The 20,346-nt window shown below is 33.5% G+C and overlaps 1 protein-coding gene across 1 annotated transcript; it reads left to right on the top strand.

The window, feature by feature from the left end:
- Nucleotides 1-3,299: 3,299 nt before the first annotated feature.
- Nucleotides 3,300-20,300, top strand: LOC123691731 (zinc transporter 1). Its single transcript, XM_045636269.1, has 8 exons — nucleotides 3,300-3,501; nucleotides 12,701-12,892; nucleotides 13,765-14,017; nucleotides 14,271-14,381; nucleotides 15,295-15,417; nucleotides 17,314-17,489; nucleotides 17,863-17,962; nucleotides 18,527-20,300. The coding sequence occupies exons 2-8, from the start codon at nucleotides 12,704-12,706 to the stop codon at nucleotides 18,652-18,654; spliced, it is 1,080 nt and encodes a 359-aa protein (XP_045492225.1). The 5' UTR covers nucleotides 3,300-3,501; nucleotides 12,701-12,703; the 3' UTR covers nucleotides 18,655-20,300.
- Nucleotides 20,301-20,346: the final 46 nt, after the last annotated feature.

Here is a 20,346-nt window from a genome sequence, read left to right as displayed (position 1 = left end):
GGATTCCTCGTGTAGAAAAGTGATAAAATGTCTTTATCGTCATTATCTTCGCTTTCGTTTTACCTTTTAGGCACAGTACCCTAAAAAGTACTTGTAATAAACTATTTTTAAGTTGAGATTTTCAGATGATAAGTGGTCACAAGGGTTACACATTCATTATCACTAGTTACAGACAACAGTTGCCCTGGCTCTGTATGTTATAGGGGTGCATATGAGCAAAGTATTTCATGCTACGTAAAGAATAATATAGTATTTTATTGTTCATGTGGGTAAGTACTTACTTTTTTATCACTTCCAAGAGCATATCTTTCTCAGCAGGTGTATAATTAGATCCACGTTTCTTCTTATCCTCCATCGTGAATCAGTTATTAGGATTTTAATAATAAAATAATAGTCAACTGAAATTCACTCCACTAATGAAATGTTTAAATAATCGCGCGTAACAATGTCATTACACTTGACGATGAAATGACACTTGACGTTCCAATCTACGTCAAACGTATCCAGAAAATTTTCTTTTTTTAAGACGTCTTAAATAAATATTTAACTTATTTTTACGTAAAAAGACATATAATTTCAATAGTAATTCAAACCATAATTACATTATGCTGATACATTTCAAATAATTTATAGATATATTCATATTCATTCAAACAAGACTGCGTAAAACGAATACAAGACGTGACCTAAATTATTTTGTAATAGAGAACATGCTGATTACAATTTTTCTAGCAGGATGTTGCCATTATGTAAACATTTGAGGACTGCTTGCCTAATCACGGTTTCAAATTGCTTGAGTGGCGTTTGTGTATAGCAGTTAAATTTACGGGATGCTTATCTTTAAGTTGCAATTAGATGAGTTTGAGATTAGAGTGGCGTTTCAGTATTCGGCCGTGAATTGCTGAAAAAATGCCCTACGCTCAATCAGATCAAGATGGCAATCATTAAATAGGTTATACTGGGGTTAAAAAAAAGTTTAATTCAGACTGCTCTTGAAATCCTTAACCTAAAAAACCTAACCTATCAATTAGCACATTAAAATTAATAAGTCTCATAATGTAAAAACATAGAAAGGAATTAACCGCAAAATCCTACTCTCTAAAAAAATCTTTGTCTAGTTGGATAGAATAGAAACCGCTTTCGACAGACTTTTCTTAAAATCAAGGACCTATATCTAATATAAAGTAGATCTCTATAAAACACTCTTGAATATTGCGTTTCGTTATTGCTATCGAAAACAACGTAATTGGCACGGCTTTAGATTATAAGTACTTACACGTGCCCTAATTATTCAATAACTAGCTTTATACAATATGTATGTATGACACAATACGTAACACACAGTATATTAATGCCATTATAAATAAAAAGCGAGATAAAATCGACGTTTTAATTAAAATATACTGTAAGAAATAACACGCGAGGCCGGGTTAAATATTGGTTTGAATGTAATAAGAATGTACTGCGATTCTACACAGCTACCTAATTGATGTAGGTAGTTGATAACGAAACGCAGCAAGTCAACGACTATTAGCAAAGTGAAGGTAGTTGGGTCGAACGTCGTATAAACAACGTCCGAGCCCCTAGGCACGATTCGTACGAATGCGCCACGAGACAAAGGAAAGCGGCTTTTTATAGTATTCGACAGCTAAGCATGTTCAGACTTGAAATAATGACAACTATGTTGACAACTATTCATCCACAAAAATATTAAATCAAAAGTTACGTCTAACACGGCCATACTGACAATCGTACGTCCTCGTACGCCTTTTCTCGTATTACAGTACAACGGTAGTTCATCTCGGGATTACACAACCATCCTGCCTCGGCCACACTGACCTTACAGAACAACAATCACATCCACATGACATAGGCACTACGTTCGCGTATCATGGGAACAACACCTACTCATTTGTGACATAGGCACGACGTTCGCTTAACACAAATGAAGGCTCAACTACCCCGGACCGCAGGGCGCAGTCCGGATAGCACACACAACTCCTTCGATGAACTACATTCCCGTTACAATAATCCACGTAACAAACTTTTACTTTACACTACGCACGAAAAAACACAAACGCCAGTATGCCGTTACAAAACTACGTAAACTCAAACACATTTAAAAAGTATGGGCTTGAATTCTATCCCGCTTCTGATGTAAGAAATAACACGCGAGGCCGGGTTAAATATTGGTTTGAATGTAATAAGAATGTACTGCGATTCTACACAGCTACCTAATTGATGTAGGTAGTTGATAACGAAACGCAGCAAGTCAACGACTATTAGCAAAGTGAAGGTAGTTGGGTCGAACGTCGTATAAACAACGTCCGAGCCCCTAGGCACGATTCGTACGAATGCGCCACGAGACAAAGGAAAGCGGCTTTTTATAGTATTCGACAGCTAAGCATGTTCAGACTTGAAATAATGACAACTATGTTGACAACTATTCATCCACAAAAATATTAAATCAAAAGTTACGTCTAACAATACTTAATTGAATCTCTATCGCTGTTTGGTTCGTTACTTTCAGTTTCACTCTAAACGCGCTATTTCAATATTGATTAAATTGAATACGGGGTATTGAAAAAGAAAGAACGAGAGAAACTCGTTAAAAATAAAACTTTACTTTATCAAACAGACCATGCCGATAAACTTTTTATTCTCTAACATTGAAGATAGCATCGGAATTTATTCTTACTATGAATTTTGTATTAATTCTTGTTTAAATTATTAGAATACTTAAATATTGATCTTATAACAGCGAAGATAAAAACTTCGTAAACAATGTTAACACTAACGAATAACGATATTTCGGTCAGCAATGCGCGGGCGCCGCACACCCGAGCCGCTAAAATAACGACGTTCGACCGTGACCCGATAGCGATTAGTTTTCCTAAACGCCTATCCCGCACGTGCTGTGGAAAATATAGGAAAAAAATTTTTCGCAATTCTATGAAAATATAAATGTTCATTGGGGTGGACAATACGTAAATGTAAATAAACTTATTAATAAATTTCGTCTAAATATATTTTACACATGCAGCACATTTATAGTTTACACCAAGTTCATATTTTTAGATTATTTATTGCCAAGCAGCACGTGTATCAGCTGGCACATCTCGTACCCAGGGCTTTGACCTGAGTTTTCTGTAACATTACATTGTAGATTGCAAACATCAATTGCACGTTACGGGTTGTTTGCAATAAGTTTGCAAGAGAAGTTAACAAGTCCGATAGTTCGCTTATCGTTGAGAGGCTTGTCGATAACGCGGAGTGCGGAACTGCGGAGTGCCCGCGCGCAGCCGCCAGTGCCGTGAGCGACGCCGGCGCAGCACCCCGTCGCGGCCGCACCGAAACCGCAACAACGATACGTCAAAATATAAACAATACAATTGATATGAGCCTGACTGCCGACCCGTGTTTAGTAAACTGTGCCATGACGAACATTGCTTTTACTTTAAACTGTTTGTTTTAATAGAAGCGGAACCGTCGATTGTAGAGGTAAGTGTACAATTATTTTGCACATAAAACCTAGTTTAATTTAGGAGGAATAGTTTACAGTTCTGCGTAGGATGCTGAAGTGTCGATGACCTGTTCTTTTAAGAACGAGTTATTGCTGTTAAATGTTTACAATTGCTTCTATAAATTTACTACTAACCGAAATACCATAGTACGCAAACATTATCTCGACGGGCCTTTGGGAGATCAACGTGCGCATCCAACCGTTACCGCCTCTTTAGATTCAATTTCACTCACCGTAGGTACTCTTGTATTAGAACTTTCTTTTCCTCTTTATTACGGAACATTCGTTAGATGTTGTTTTATGACAACAAACCAGCCAATATAATCGATATAAAAAAAGTTTATGCGATAGTAAATCATAATGCAGTTCTGGGGTAATTTGTAGCGATAAATTGTAGAGACGGGCTGAATATAAATGTATTCTAATATTCAATAATTATACACTTGGACGCTGGATTAAAAAAATATTATAAGTGCAATAACTTTTTTTAAATGACATTAGTTATAGGTATGCACTATGCAGACAACAAATTAAATTTAAAGTGCACCCATTTTTTAATAAATGTCTTTGAAGAAACATTTTAGTACCTAATTGAAGAAGAAGATTAAAAGGAAAATAATATATTATGAATTGACTGTATGCCATAGAGCCTACCGTAGCGGAATAACTTTATAAACCTTACAATTATAATAAGACCCAGCTGTATGCTGTTTACTTATTTTCAGTATAGGAGAGTATAGGCATGACATTTGTAATTAAACCGTCAACGCGTCAGAATAATTAATATTAATTAATTGACTCATGGCCTCTTTTTTATAAGTTTTGCATTTTCTTCAAAAAATTGGTTCAATTTTCATAACCTACGTCACTTTCAACACACTAAGGTCTTAGGTATATTTACTTACTGAATGATATATTTTGAAATCATCATCATCATCATCATCATCAGCCCATATACGTTCCCACTGCTGGGACACGGGCCTCCTATGAGGGTACAGGCCATAATCCACCACGCTGGCCAAGTGCGGGTTGGCGGATGACACATGTCGTCGAACTTTTTTAATTCTTCGACATGTCGGTTTCCTCACGATGTTTTCCTTCACCGTTCGAGCAGTGGTGATGTTACAACATGCGCAGATAAATTGAAAAGTCAATTTATTTCCTGCGCGCTCGCCTGGTCTCGAACCACGGACTTATCGATTCGAAGTCCGAGGTCTCACCACTGAGCCACCACTGCTCTATATTTTGAAATAAGTATATAAATTACTAGCGGTCCGTCCCGGCTTCGCCCGTGGTACATATTAACGTTTTCTCTACATAAGAACCATCCTCGCTTCATCCTCGTACTTCAAGGAATATAATAAAAAAATAATTATCGAAATCGGTTCAGCCGTTCTCGAGTTATGCGCTTACCAACACATTTTGCGATTCATTTTTATATATAAGCTAAGTAATCCTACGTACTGTTCGAAATTAGCTCTGAATACATCAGTTAACTAAACTAACATGAAACTAACTCATTTTAATAAGATTTCGTTTTTTTTTTATTGTCAAAAGAAGGTTTGTTCAGTCCCAGAGTAAGTTCCAGCAGGTAAATTAGTACTTAATCATTTTGTGGCTTGTTCTTTTTATATATGTATTTATTTTTTACTCGAGAGAAGCAATACGAATAACACGAGTAGGTAGAGCAGCTATGAACTTATTTCTTTTTACACCTTACATAAACAATGTAAATCTTAAAATAAGATTAGAATTTAGATCCGATTTGGAGGTTAAAATCGTTAAAAGTTATCACGACAAATGAAATAAATACCAGCGAGCTTACGATGAACTTCACAAATACCAGATTTATTTTGGTATTTGCAAAGTTAGACATATAAAGATAATGTTAATATACTCAAGATAAAGGTAAAGGACAATATATGATTAATGTACGTTAATCTTCACAGTTTCACACATAAAAGTGAATTAAAAATAAAATTTTTATTACTTACAAATAAATGTTGTCCTTCTTTATGCCATCAATTAAATTAACAAAAATAAGTATAAAATAATACTTACTACCTACTTACTTCTATTTTATATTATAAAACTGTCGATAATATTTCTTAAATTTGTATATTATATAGAGATAATTGGTAGAGGGTAATTATAGAAATAATTTACTATATATTTTCCTGTAAATGTTATACCTACGTTTATCTGAATATCTGTAGTCCATGTTTAAACAAAATTGTGTGCCCAATGTCGGCAATGGTGTAAATATCAGAAGATAACAAAAATAAATAGTAGCGGTTGCTGTAAATATTATGTGATTATTAAAGATATCCTTGGGCACTATTGGACTAAGGTGTGACACTTCCTGTATTTTTATAAGCCATGTTTAAATTAGTAGAATTATTTCCACGGTTTATTTTTGTTAAATGTAAAGGAAATTCCGCATTCAAGGTTCATCTCAGTCAGTGTTTTAAATGCATTTTCCACAAATTAAAATTAAATAATAATTAAACTATGAACTAACAACAAAACAACAATAACATTATTGTTAAACTATGAGATAATTTGTAATAGAAAGATCCTGCAAACAATCAGAAAACAAAATATATGAAATGAGGACAAATCTATTTATCGACAATTCACCTACTTTACGTACAGCGAGAAAAAACTGTTTATGATGTAGAAAATAGTTTGGATTTGTGTCACCCTTGAACAAGAATTTTGTATACATCAGTTTACTATTGCGTGAATTATGATAACATAAAACATACCGCAACAGTTTAGAACCACAAATTTTATCTAATCGTGCTCCAAGTATCTTCCAATATTTTAAAACTTACTGCGGTTAAAGTATGGGCAATAAACAAATTGTAAAAATATTGATATAATAATATATTCTACAACAATAAGAACAATTGATTTCCTCACGTTACTGTGTAACCTACATATTATCATCTTATCTAGTCATCTCAGTAAGGTCCTTCAGAGTCCTCCACAATATGAATAATGTATGTAAATTCGACCAAAAGACTATTGAATAAAACCTTTTTGAAACTTTATACATAACTAGCTGCTTGTCCAGTCTTTGCTCGGGTTGATTCGAAAAAAATGAAGCTTTTGTTACTCGCCGAAAATGTAGCTTTCTAAAGAAAATCAATTCTAGTACTTTTTGTTAAAGCGTTACAAACTAATAAAACGTAATATTATCTTTGCTGTTTAAAATATGATTTAGAGAATCGATTAAAATCAATTTCATTTTTAATTGCCCCTGAAACCTCCTGTAGATACCTGATACCATATGAATCATTGTCTATATTACACGTTTCACTGATTTTGAATGTTTTTGAATTGATATTATTTTAATTTTACACTGTATTTATAGATACCGAAGAAATAGGTACATTTATTAGTTTCTTTCTTACAAATACTAGATCGCGGGTATAATATAATGATAAATAATAAATGGTTAAAACACAAATTACCTGAATAACATTCTATTCAAACTTCGTGTTTCGCAAATTTGCAATAAGTATTACGATATAGATATTGATTTATCAATAGAATCTTTTTATCGCTTCCCAACTTATCTTTTCTTATATTATATTCTAAAGTGTTGCAAAAATGTTCCTGATTATTATTCTCCCACGTTTAAGTACGATATAGTTATATCATGTTTTATTTTGTGAAAAGAATAAAAAAAATTTGTCTAACACTGACCTCCGTAATCTGTATGATTCACATAAGCAGCAACAGTCAGTCGTATATGCCTTCAATTGCCGGAGATTGACTATTACGACATGACTGGCTCTTCCGTAATGCGCACTAATATTTATGAAACGCTGATATAAAAATGGATAATACAAAACCTACCTACAATATTATGTTACTCGTGTAACTATTAAAACAATTCAACTAATCAAAAAATTACATCGTGAGCGTGAGATTTGAATCCGCGCCTCGCTCTACCATAGAGCACGTTAGAATTAATTTTTTATTTTTTGACAAATGTCTAAAAATTCATTTCATGCTTTTAAATTATACAACAAATTAAAATATGCGTTATTACCAATATTGATAATACTTACTTTAGTTAAAAATAAATATTGCTTCAAAACTATATTATATTAATTCCATCTCCGATATGCGTTATCGATTCAAAATTATTAAAAGCACAACGTTGGTTTTCAAACGCCTTTATTATTAATACTTATAATTACTAAGTTACGAGTATATTTATTATAGGTACGTCTGTATGTACTTAAAATATTATATACGAGACTTCATTAAAATCCCATTGAGCGGACTTCTTATCTCACGTCACACTTAATTATTTATGGCGCCCTCTAGAAAGCATATTAATTTCACACTTTTTGTTTTTGCGCCTATTTATTAGAGGTCCGCGCCACGCCGGCGTGCCGCCGCCGAGAGACCCCGGCGCGCCGCCGCCGCCGCCGGGTCACAGAAAAATTGGCGCCGAGTTCAAATTTTGCGCGCGAACACAGCACGCGTTGTTGTCTACAACACGGCAACGATAATAGACAATGTCTACTATATCGATGCCAGATGTTTTACTCCAAAAGCTAGCCAAAAAACACTCCAATAGATTTATTGATGGGGATGACGACGTCGCTCAAGAGTGTTGGAGATATTTGGCTACGGCTAACCCTTCAGATTTAGGAGATGTAAAGGGCAACATTCTTAAGTTCTGGGAACAAAAAAAAAGTTGTTTTTCCTGGGCTTGCCGAATTAGCGCGATCGCTTCTATCTATCCCAGCTTCAAGCACGCCAAGTAAAAGGGTTTTTTCTGTAGCTGGGCTAGTCTTAACTGCGAAGAGATCGCGTCTAAATCCTGCAAAAGTTAACAAAATTATTTTTATCCATGATAATTATAAACATGATTTGTTACAAATCAGTAACATTCATTGCTATGCAGACGACAGTAGGGGGGATGCTCTTTATCCCGGCCGTGCAAACACCTCAAAGGAAAGCCTCAATGAGAGTCGAAACAAACTTGTGCCTGAAGTCGAGTCTTCTCTCCAAGAAGTCTCGGATTGGGGCGAACTTAATCGAGTTCAATCCCCTAAAGACACAGGTTTGCGCGTTCACCGCTAAAAAGACCCCATTTGTCGTAGAACCTCGGTTTAAGAGTACTCCCCTTAGTATATCGCCGAAAATCGGAATCCTCGGAGTTGAAATCTCGAGTGACGTTCAATTCCGCAGTCATTTGGAAGCGAAGGCTAAATTAGCCTCGAAAAAACTTGGTGTGCTCAGTAGATCGAGACAGTACTTGAAGCCGGCCCACCGACTTCAGCTGTATAAAGCTCAGGTGCGACCGCATATGGGGTACTGTTCTCATCTCTGGGCCGGAGCCCCACAGTATCAACTCCTTCCTCTTGACAGCATCCAACGTCGAGCAGCTCGAATTGTCGATGACCGTAGGCTTTCCGATAGGCTCGACCCACTGTCAGTGCGGAGAGACGTTGCGTCTCTCTGTATACTGTATATAATCTACTATGGGGAGTGCTCTGAGGAATTGTTCCACCTTTTACCAGCCGCACAGTTCCACCACCGGACCACACGCCGTAAAAACCAGTTCCATCCGCACCATCTGGATGGTTGGCGCTCCACCACTGTCCGCTTCACCCGCAACTTCCTTCCGCGTACGGTGAAACTATGGAACGATTTGCCACCTGCGGTGTTCCCGAACAACTACGACATTGGGGCCTTCAAGAAAAGAGCTTATTTGTCCATAAATGGCCGGCAAAGCACCTGTAACACTCCTAGTGTTACAAGTGTTTATGGACGGTGATGACTACTTAACATCAGGTGGCCCACCTGCTCCTTTGCTTGCTCTGACATAAAAAAAAAACATTGCCAATAAAATTATTGGCAATGTTTATAATTATCATGTTCATCACTAAATAGTTAAGCTACTTGATTTTAATAAAAATATTTTTTTTATTAAACTTAAAGAGAGATTTTTCTACTGCCCGCCCACCCCCTAATAACTTTAAAAATAACTAGCCCACGCCGGCGACGCCGCGCCGCGCCGGGTGCCGCACCCGGCGCGCCGCCGCTGGGCTTTTGGACTGCGGCGCGGACCTCTACTATTTATCTCGTTCGCTAATAGAAAACTTCATTACCTGATTAACACGGTCTATGTTTTTAATTAAATTTAGTGTATAGAGACTACCTCTAGAGCTAGAGTTTCATGTATTATAGAGGTACTATTTTTCATACAATTTATTATACAAGACATTGATTTGGCTACCCATTAGATTAGATCTCTGTTTGACTCGTTAAATCTTCTGTCTCATAATTTCATACTTTTATTCCCTCAAGAACACTTTGGGATCTAAAAAAGTAAGCTATGAATTGAACGGAAATTTCAATTCATAAACGTTCGCGTTCGTGTCGGTTGAACATCTTCCAACGTCCAAAAGGAAACAAGTAACAACAATCCTCATTTGTAATTAAATAACGAAACCTTACTTAAATCGTATTAATAAACACTCATATAATATGTAAAATATGAAATCTAGGTCACAAAAACGTAACGTTAATAAATTCTACAATCGTCAGGGCAACCCATATAAGGACGATCAATTTGGCAATCCGTGTTCCCCATAGACAATGTGTAAGGCACAATGATGAAATTCTATTATACAATCGGCTAATTATATAATTGATGACACTAAGGTAAACGCAGGTATTAACGACCCCTCTAAGGCAATTTCAAAATCAACCATATTTTTTAAGTATACTGGTTCTTCTAAAGATTTATAATTTCATTTTATATGCTAGTGTTATGTATAAAAAATGTATTTATTGAAGCAAATACATTCTAATAAAGGATTATCTTGTAAAAAATAATTTACAATGTGACTTAGTCGATTGTTGCTATTACCGACCCATAAAAACGGCTGTGAAGCTATTAACGATTTTTATGCAGCTATTCCCGATCGTATGTGAGAGGAAGCCTTTTTCCAGCAATGGAATGTATAGAAGCTAGTGATGATGATGATTACCGATCTTAATAAAATGAAATAAAAATGCAAATATATTCGTATTTTTTAATTGTAGTTATTTTTAATAAAACAAATGAGTACTTTTTAGTAATGAACTAAATAATTATAAACTTTTACATTAATCAACATAATACTATTAATATATGTACATATATTAAATTAAGGATTTCAAACTCTAGGATATTTCGTTATGCTATTTGATTGATTGCTTCAGCGAGTTGTGTTTTACTGAATACTTTTCGCCGCTTTCGTGGCTCCATATTTCTGGAAAAAATATACCTAATTATATGTTTTATGTTAATTTAACCTAAAAACCTAAAAATATAATTTTTTAATTTTTTTAAATTTAACCTAAAAATATAATTTTTAATAGGCACCTATTATGTCATAAAAGTAATAAAAATATATTTGCACGCTCAATTACGAGTAGAATGTTTAAGGATCAATATTATCTGTATATACAAACATCTTTATTCTACATTCTGCAAATAAAGCAATTTGAATTTGAATTTGTAGATGAGAAACTCAACAATCTATATTCGATCGGTAATAGCTTCCTATAGTTGCTATTGCCGACCCACATGGGTCGGTATTAAAGTATGTAAGTATAAACCTAAATTGTATTACCGACCCATAAAAAATGGTTATTTTAATTCATTTTATCATCAGACTATAAAATAGATTATAATTGATTAATGTCATACAAAATATGAACAAATGCATATTGTTTAAACAAAAAAAAAACAATGATTTACTTCTGTAACTATTCGATAGGGATCCTCGAAAATATCATAACTTTGTATAAATTGACAACGCTAAAAGACACAACACTAGACAAAAAGTTTAGTCGCTAATAGATTTTTATGAAGACTCATAGCTTAGATTTAAACTGGTCCATAAAACCACTTGTGTTAGTGTGATATAATAACATAAAAGAAAATAAAACAAAAAGTTACGTTGCTGCCATTGCCGACTTACGGGTCGTTGATACCTGCCGCGGCTTAAACTGGTGAAGCTAACACCGTCCCATTTTAATTTTAAGTTTTATCGTTTCTAATTACTTTTTATTAATAAAATGTTGTAAGAAATGAAAAGTTGACACTTAAATGCATTGACATTTAGTAATATAAATTAAAGTATAGATGTCATTTGTTTGTAAATGTCTTAAAAAGATACTCACAGTACTTACCCGAAGGAACAACGGAACAGTACGACACGTCCTGCTTCCACGCTACCCCGCAGCAACTTACGCATTTTAACTCTTTTTTGCTCAGTTACTCACTCTAACGTTAAAGTATACGATGCTAAAGTAATACATTCGTGTATAACTTTGCCTACCTATAGCTAGAATAGTTCTGGAAACGTTTAAATTTCGAATTACTTTTATAGGTCGGTAATACCTTCAGATTTTCGATGGGTCGTTGATAGCTGCGTTTACCCTATTCCAAGTTTTATGATTCTTTTATTGTGTTATGAATTCTATGAATCTGATCAACGACAAAAGGTTTCGAATAATAGAGAAATGTCATGATATCGTTAAGCCCCGTAAATTAATTGTTTATTTCATAAATATTTGATAGAGCTGTAAAAACAGACGACTTGTTTGCAATTCCATTACTCATTAGTTTAGTAGGTAATTACCGTAAGTTTGTCTATGTAATTCTTCCTTCTTCATTAGCCCATTAGGGAAGATTGGCTATTTGCATGGAAGTAGTCGAAGAAAAGTATACGGTAGTGTCACTATGGGTTAAGGCATTTAGCGTGTTATTTCAGAACAATACCATGATCTCAATACTTAGCAGACATTGTCCACACTAATACGCTATTGTCATAAAACGATGTGTCATGCATTGAACTTGAGCTAATTTGAAAATAATGATAAAACGAAATACCTGTACCCAGACTGCCCAACAAACTATATGAGGAAACAGTACATAGGTACGATTTTTATTCTTAATCTTTGGATGCTGGGAAAATATTGAGGATAATAAAAAATTACGTTAAACCTAAACGGACAATTTTCGCACAAATCCCAATTTGATTAATAGTAGATAATATTATCTAGTTATCACTATCTATTGAACCATACATTATGTCGTTACTATATAAAAATGCCAAAACATTAAATATGTTTCATTATTTTTACCACCAGAAGATGGCTATGAAAGAGTGGTTACAATGGCTCCCGCCTCCACGCTCGTTGCTGGCACTCCTGCTTGCTGTGATCGGATTCAGTGGCCGGCTGTTTGCAGCACACGTTACCCATTCCCCCACACTGCTGGTTGACGCCTGCCACTCCTTGTGTCGGCTGATTGGTCTCATCACTACTTTACTGGCTTATAAGGTAAGATATACACGAGTATTGATAGACAAAGAGATATAAAAACATGTGTGTGATTGTAAAACATCTCTCTTCTACATTCTTATTAATTAAGTGAAATGGCATGGAGATATGAATAAAAGTTTCAGAAGAATGGCTATCGGATAGATACAATAACAAGTTCCATTGCAGATCTCAGGAAGTAGGTAAATAGTCTCGAAAAATAAGATCAAAGGCTAAAGTTATAAAATTTGTTTGGGTTATTGTTTGTATAGTATCAAATAACCTCTAATCAATAAAAGAAAACCAAACAACATTAATTATTGTTAAAATCTGTTTTTAATAGGGTCTTTAATATTTACACACTGAAATAATAATAATCTTTGGACTTCAGCTAAATCCAATTTCTTAAATACACCTAATTAACAACAAATAACATTATCATAATAAATATTAATGAGATTATTTTATTTTTAGGGTCTATGTTGCTTTATTATCATAATTTAACTATCATTACAAGACTATTATCATAAATGATTTTGTTCGTTGTATTCTTTTAATAAATTACATTATAAACAATGTTCCCTAATCGATTTCACATTGGATTACGATATCTTGAAGGTAAAAATGATATCTTTTATTTATAAAAAAAAAATTAAAAATAATGCGACTAATTTTAAAATATAAATAGGTATACTCGTAGGTATGCTATGAAACGAAAAGTTCACGTGAGTAAGAGAGAGTTCACTTTCTAGACGCACAGACTTTTAACCTAAAAATGATAATAGCAAATCGATTGGCCTAGATTAAAAATTAAAAAAATGTATATGTAAAAAATAAACAAGTATAAAAAATATTTTTACAATCAACATTAATTAAAATCGTTTTGGAAACAGTACGAGCGAGCTGACGAAGGCGCGGGTAGTGAAGGCAGACTACGCAACACATTCGGATGGGCGCGAATCGAGGTCCTAGGCAGGCTATCTGTCCACGTGCTCTTCGCGTCTTTCGCGCTAGCATTAGTGGTGAATGCACTACAACTTGGAGTCCATTCATCACATGTCCAGCCTCCGAGATACCCACGGGTGATATTGGGAGCTGGTGTTATCGGATTGTTTTTGAACGCCATCAATTATATGTTGCTGGCAGGTAAGAAAGACCTTATACTTTCTTTATACTTTCAAATTGTTCTACGATCATCTAATAAATCTGACTGCATTTAAGTATTGAATAAGCAATGTTTTCCTTAAAATTTATCTAAAAAAAATTATTGGACTGCCAATCAGGTACGCCTATCACGTACGCCTACTACAAATACTACAACATGACTATAACTGAAATTACTTCACTTTACTTGACATTAAAAAACATAAATAATTTCTAACTCTATTTTTTATCACAGGTCGTGAACTGAGCTACAGTCGACGATTGAGTGTGACGGAAGGTGGTGGAGTCATTCTGAAGTCAGGTTCAAGGGAACCAGTCCTTGCCCATGCTCCTATTGATATTGCCAGTAAGCTATCATAGTATAAATGGTTATATTCTAAATTACTATAATGATGGCCTCTTCTAATACTAAAATAATGTCTATTTACGAGTTATGAAATCTATTGAACCACACTTTTATACTAATTTACTTAGCTAATTTATTATTTAAAATGAAATGTCATCCGTTGTTGTTCATTAGTTGATACTTGATAGTTGATACTAAAAGGTTCTCACTTCTGGTTCTTACAAATATGAATACCTATCAGCTAAATTTATTCCACATGGTTCGCTCATTTTAATTTTATGCATGCATAATAAACGTAGCTAAATACAAATATTTATACGCTACGTTCAATTGGCAATAATATCAAATACTAAATATTCTAGTTTTATTGAGATAGAATTTGTCTTGAATTTGTAATCTAAGCCTTCCATTCAAGATTATTTAAATTAACTGACGCTTCTTAGATCTAGGTAGATACAAAAAAAGAAAAAAATTGGTTGTCTGTAAAGTCGGTTTACGGACGATAGTTGAACGTGACAACGTCCGATTGTGCTTCTTTGTAGTTCGTTCCGCGCTCTCGCTCGCACTTCAAGCCCTACATGGAACGCCTCAGAGCGAGGTAACGCCGCATGAGTCATGTTTTTTCGTGCGTGCAGGCGGCTCTATCGAATTATAAGACGTTGTCACGTCAATAATTATGGAATTATATTATGATAGAAAATTAAATACAAAATATATTGCAATGAATTATCATTAAAATTATAAAACTTCTTTCTTTTTCTGAATTGAATTAAAATCTTCTGTTATATAAAGCCTAGTCTATGTAGTTACTTAATACTTATCCAGACTAAATTCTTCAACTTCAGATCCTGTTAATATTGAAATGTAATAATTTATCCAAATCTTTTACTTTATAATAAGTTTTCCTGTACAGGCAGTTTATTCGTGATGTTAGCCGGTTTAACATTGGAATGGGAAGCAAGTGCCGCAGGAATAGCTGATCCAGGCCTATCTGCGTGCGCAGCCATTCTTCTTGTTATTTTTAACTATCCATTCAGTAAGTATTAAAAAACATAACAAGTTTTGTTATTATTTATATACTACGATGAACCGATAGATACGGGGAAACCCGATCATGATGAGATCTTTGTCTATTCTTTATTTATTTTTTTTGTAAAAACTGCTGTTAGGTGTATTTATATATTAATATTTCTACATTTGTTTTACAACTATTATCCGTAGTTCAAAGTTTGCATATTATTAAATACTCATATTGTATTCACGACGGATGTGGGTATAGGTACCTACAATTATTATGCAACACATTTTTTCTGACTTTCTATTGTGTAAACCCAACTTTAATAACTGTTACCTGTACATTACCTACATCCAATAATTTTACTGGAAAAAAATATACTGTGGAAAAGGTTGAAATTGATAATATTATTGTATTGTACTTACATGTGTGTACGTAACAAATGTCTTCGTTTAATTAAAATGATGTCATTGTGCACCAGCAAAGCGTAACCAGTTTTTACGGGACAATATTATTTTAATCAAGTTTTTCTATATAATGTTAAAAATAATGTATCATGTATGAGGAACGTAGCCTAGGTCTGCATCACAAAAATAAAAGATAAATGAAATATAAAATTAATGTTAAGTAATATAATATAAATAAATTCATATAAAAAAATATTAACAAACTTTGTCAGATTCGTTTTTTATAGAAATAGATAACGTCATATAAATATGTAGGTCCAATGCAACATTCCTGCGTACCCACTTATTTTCTATGCATAGTTTTTTTTAATGCTAAACGTTTAATAGTAGATTAATATCATAGTATAAAGAGAACTAAATATTCTCTGTGGATTCATTGACATTACCTTGGACATTACCGATAAGTTGCGTATACTTTTATTTTGAAATATATCTTCTTTTTATTTACGGGTAACAGACAGTGATTTATATCCCAGCAGGTTATTACTTTGGGCTGTATCTTTTTCGTATTTATTTGAATTATTACAATAGAGATTAATATTTACGTTTTTATGTTGTGGCATAAACAACTGAATAAAATAATATGAGACTAATTGTCTGTTGAATGGTCAGTAATCGTCTCGGTCTATTTATAACTTGTAACAAAAAGATGTCACAATAAAGTGTAAAGCCACTTCTAGTTTCATTAGAATAAGAATATTATCAACTTTAAATGCTATATAATGGAAATAAATAAGATAACTGAATCTTTATATAATAACTACACGATTGATATTTCTACTCTATTGACTACAAATAATTGCTTATCGATAAGAATACTATAGTTTAGGAGCAGAAAAAACGCGTGACCTAGTGCGAAGAGTTCACTAATTTTGTAAACTAAAAAATGTAATGGTTGAAAAGACTCTACAACTAAGTCAAGGATAATTAAAATTTATAACATTTATATCACCAATATTAAAAATACCGAATAAATAGTTATCTTATAGTATGCATATCTATGATTTCATAACTAACAACAAGTAAGAAATATTCTTGCAAATTGTAGAGCAAACATAAAATTGAAATTTTTGAAAAATGTAACATTATTTCCATACTTACAGAAATAAAACCATAATAAATTAGATAAAATCTATAATTTAATCGGTCTTTGTGTTGCACTGAAGTCTCTGATATTTGAAGAGCCATTGGATAGAGTATTTCGCTGTGCGAATTTTTTAGGTTACTTATTAACAAAAATTGCCATTATTCCACGTGATCAGTTCCTAGTACAACGTGATTGTATTATTTTTAAATCACATGACAAAGAGAATTAACTGATGAAACTTTGTGTATGATAACTTCGCGTTCGCTGCAGTCGAGATTGTGGTGAAGCGCTGCTCTATTACTCTTAAAAAAATAAGTGCAGTATATTATGTAATTCGACTTTAACTAAATATGTTTCTCCCAGTGCGTTCTGCTGGGCTGGTACTGCTGCAGACAGTCCCCGAAGGTCTGGGGGCATGTGATCTGCGAACGGCTGCCCTCCAGGTGCCAGGAGTACTGGCTATACATGAACTGCATGTGTGGCAGCTGCATCGGGACCAGCTGGTCGCTACTGCGCATGTGTCTTATAGTACTGAAGAGGTATGATGTAGTTTCTTCAAAATATCCTTACTTAAAACCAGTATTATGACTATATTTTTAATCCTTCTCGCAAAAACTAGTTTTTTTACTACAAATTTTTTTTGAGATTACTATTAGCCAGATGATCAACTAGTTTTTATCCGGTTACTAAAATTAGTATCTATAAATCGCGAAAAAAACTGTAGGTACCGATATAAAAATTCTATTAAATCTCATGCATTGATAAATTTCTAAATACCTATCTGATCATTTGATAAGAATGGTTTTTTTTATAAAGATCGTATCACTGAAATAAATAGGTAAAATAATAGCAATTTCAAACTCGTGTTCCATTTTCCACATAAGTAATTGACAATTTTTAATATTCCAACAGGATTTCCTGAAGAGTTCTAGTCTAGTCTGTGACGTGTTCAAACGTCACGGCATCGGTCTCGTGACCCTGCAGCCAGAGTTCACGCTTGCGGCCATTACTGGTAAATATTCAATCATACATTATTTTTACATTGTCTATCATTATTAATACATTGTCTATCTACACCTTTTTACATAAGAAAACAAATATAGTCCCCTTAAAACCCACGTATAAGTATATAATATGGTTACAGTTTGCGAAGCTACGGGCATTGTTACGATTACCTAATCTATATTTTATAACCCAGGAAGTTAAATATAATATACGCGAACACAACTCAATGCGTAACAAACCGCAACACATGTCTCCGGCGTAGAGTAAATACACTCAACATAGCAATTTCCTTGAATGCATCGATGATCGATCCTATCTTTATCTATGAGAGCTTGGAGTAACAGGAACGCTTTGAGTAAAAGATAAATAATTCAATAATTACCAAACAACTTTTACATGAAACGAATTTTTAACTATTATAAAAAAAGTTAAAAATTCTTTATTCGTCGTCGTTCGTAAACTAACCGTTTAAGTTATAAATTGATTGAGTTTTTTTTTTATATATTTTCACAAAAGAAGCTCGCTCGAAGCTGTTGTTCTCGTTAATCTAAGTATAACCATTCTCTCATAGGTTCAGTAGAAGAAAAGAAGCTCCTAGTGGAACTAGCGAACGCGTCTTGTCCGTGCCCTTGCGCGAAAGAGTGCTGCGCGCCGAGGTGCTGCGCCGCGCCGCGGAAACCATCCATTACTCGCATTTAACTCAATTATTGCTTGCAATAGCGACTGTTATCTGAACCAGGCTGTTATATCAATTTATGAATTTAGCCATTTAGCCTTTTAGCCATTTCCATATTCAATACACAGGTATTGAATATGAAAATGGCTAAAATGCTGCACAGTATGGGAATATCCGTACGTTTTGCCGCAATACATAGGTATTATGTATCTAACATTTAATGTTAAAATCTTTATTCGAGATTTTTTGTTGTTAATTACTGTAATATAAGAGGTAATAGCATCGTCCGTAACTGATCTACAATTATGAAGGAAAAATATTGCAGGAATATACTTTGTTAAATTTTGATTGGAATTTTGCTACTTATGCTCAATTTAAGAAATGGCATAAACCTTATACTAATATTTTAAATGCTACCTAAATTATTTAGGTCTTAGACTATGATTAGTAAAGGACACAAAGATATTTAGCTCTTTACAAAACACTTTGTAAACAGGGTATCTTTATTTTTGAATAAGCATTAAAAATGCGTATTTGTATATAAATTAATTAATTAAGATGTATTATAACATAAAACGTATCAATAGTACAACCAAAGAAACCATACAACTATTGCGCAAAGACATTCTATATATAGTAATCTATTTGTTTCTACTTTTCTTACCGACCGGCTTGCATTTCTAACAAGTTTCTCGAATTTACAAAATAGGTAGTAAATTGACATGCTTTGTACTCATGAAAGAAAGTGTATAGAAACTCAGGAAGCACTCAAATGACATAATATTATGTTCTTAGGTGCATGTCATTGAAACATTTAATTGAATGCGAAGAAATGATCCATTGTGTGATCACAAATGAACTCATTGTTAAATCAACTTTACAATGGCCTTTCATATTAATAGAGATAATGAAGGCAGTATGGATCGCTGATGAAACATTGAATAAAGCATTCATTGCAATATTGTCTCTCGACCCAAATTTTTTATGATTTTTGGGGTAGGTAGGTTTTTATATTATTGTTATTGCTCAAATAATGTGTTCCTCTGTTTATACCTTCTATCTTGCCGTTTACACATAGAATGCGAATAGGTAAGCGAGATAATATAATGTAGTCTGTTGTGGTGTAATGACAGAACATATGGCTACAAAAATGTACCTACGTCCGAAAAAATAGCTATTACGACCACAGAACCTCTCTTTATATGTTCTGTGCTAACGACAAATGTTAAAATTCATAAATACTAAGAATGCGCACAAGTTTATCTGTAATGTTTGTTTACGGTAAGTCCTTGGGATTCCCTTTTATCACCAGACCAGGGAAATTTTACAAAAATAGGAAACCTCTATAATGTAATACGATTATTATAAGGATAACGTGTATAAAGTTAATGTAATATTACTATAAATTAATAAATATTTAATAAGTTTGTTTTTGTTAAAAAGTAACCTACTAAGTATACCATAATAGAATAGTTTGATGCAGATGAGAAGAAAAATTGAAGCGACTGTGATGTTCCTAGACAGTATTATAGGAAACGCTAGAATTAATAAGTTGACCGAGTGCCGAATTAAAAGCTAAGTTGACAACTATGTAGAATAAGTTGGATAAGTTACGTACAAACTTTTGTTGATTATTAATAAATTATAACAAATAAAATGTTAAATAATATGATCATTGTTTTATTTTACATTAAAAACAGAAGGAGAATAAATAA

This window comes from Colias croceus, chromosome 5, assembly GCF_905220415.1.
Source record: "Colias croceus chromosome 5, ilColCroc2.1".
Classification (NCBI taxonomy): Eukaryota; Metazoa; Arthropoda; class Insecta; order Lepidoptera; family Pieridae; genus Colias; species Colias croceus.
Note: the sequence above shows the minus strand (reverse complement) of the source record. Positions and strands in the feature narration are given on the sequence as shown.

Coding starts and splice junctions, on each gene's coding strand:
- LOC123691731 (XM_045636269.1), top strand. CDS start 12,704: ATGGCTATGAAAGAGTGGTTACAATGGCTCCCGCCTCCACGCTCGTTG. Junction 12,893..13,764: donor CTACTTTACTGGCTTATAAG/GTAAGATATACA, acceptor TTTTGGAAACAG/TACGAGCGAGCTGACGAAGG. Junction 17,963..18,526: donor CACGCTTGCGGCCATTACTG/GTAAATATTCAA, acceptor ATTCTCTCATAG/GTTCAGTAGAAGAAAAGAAG.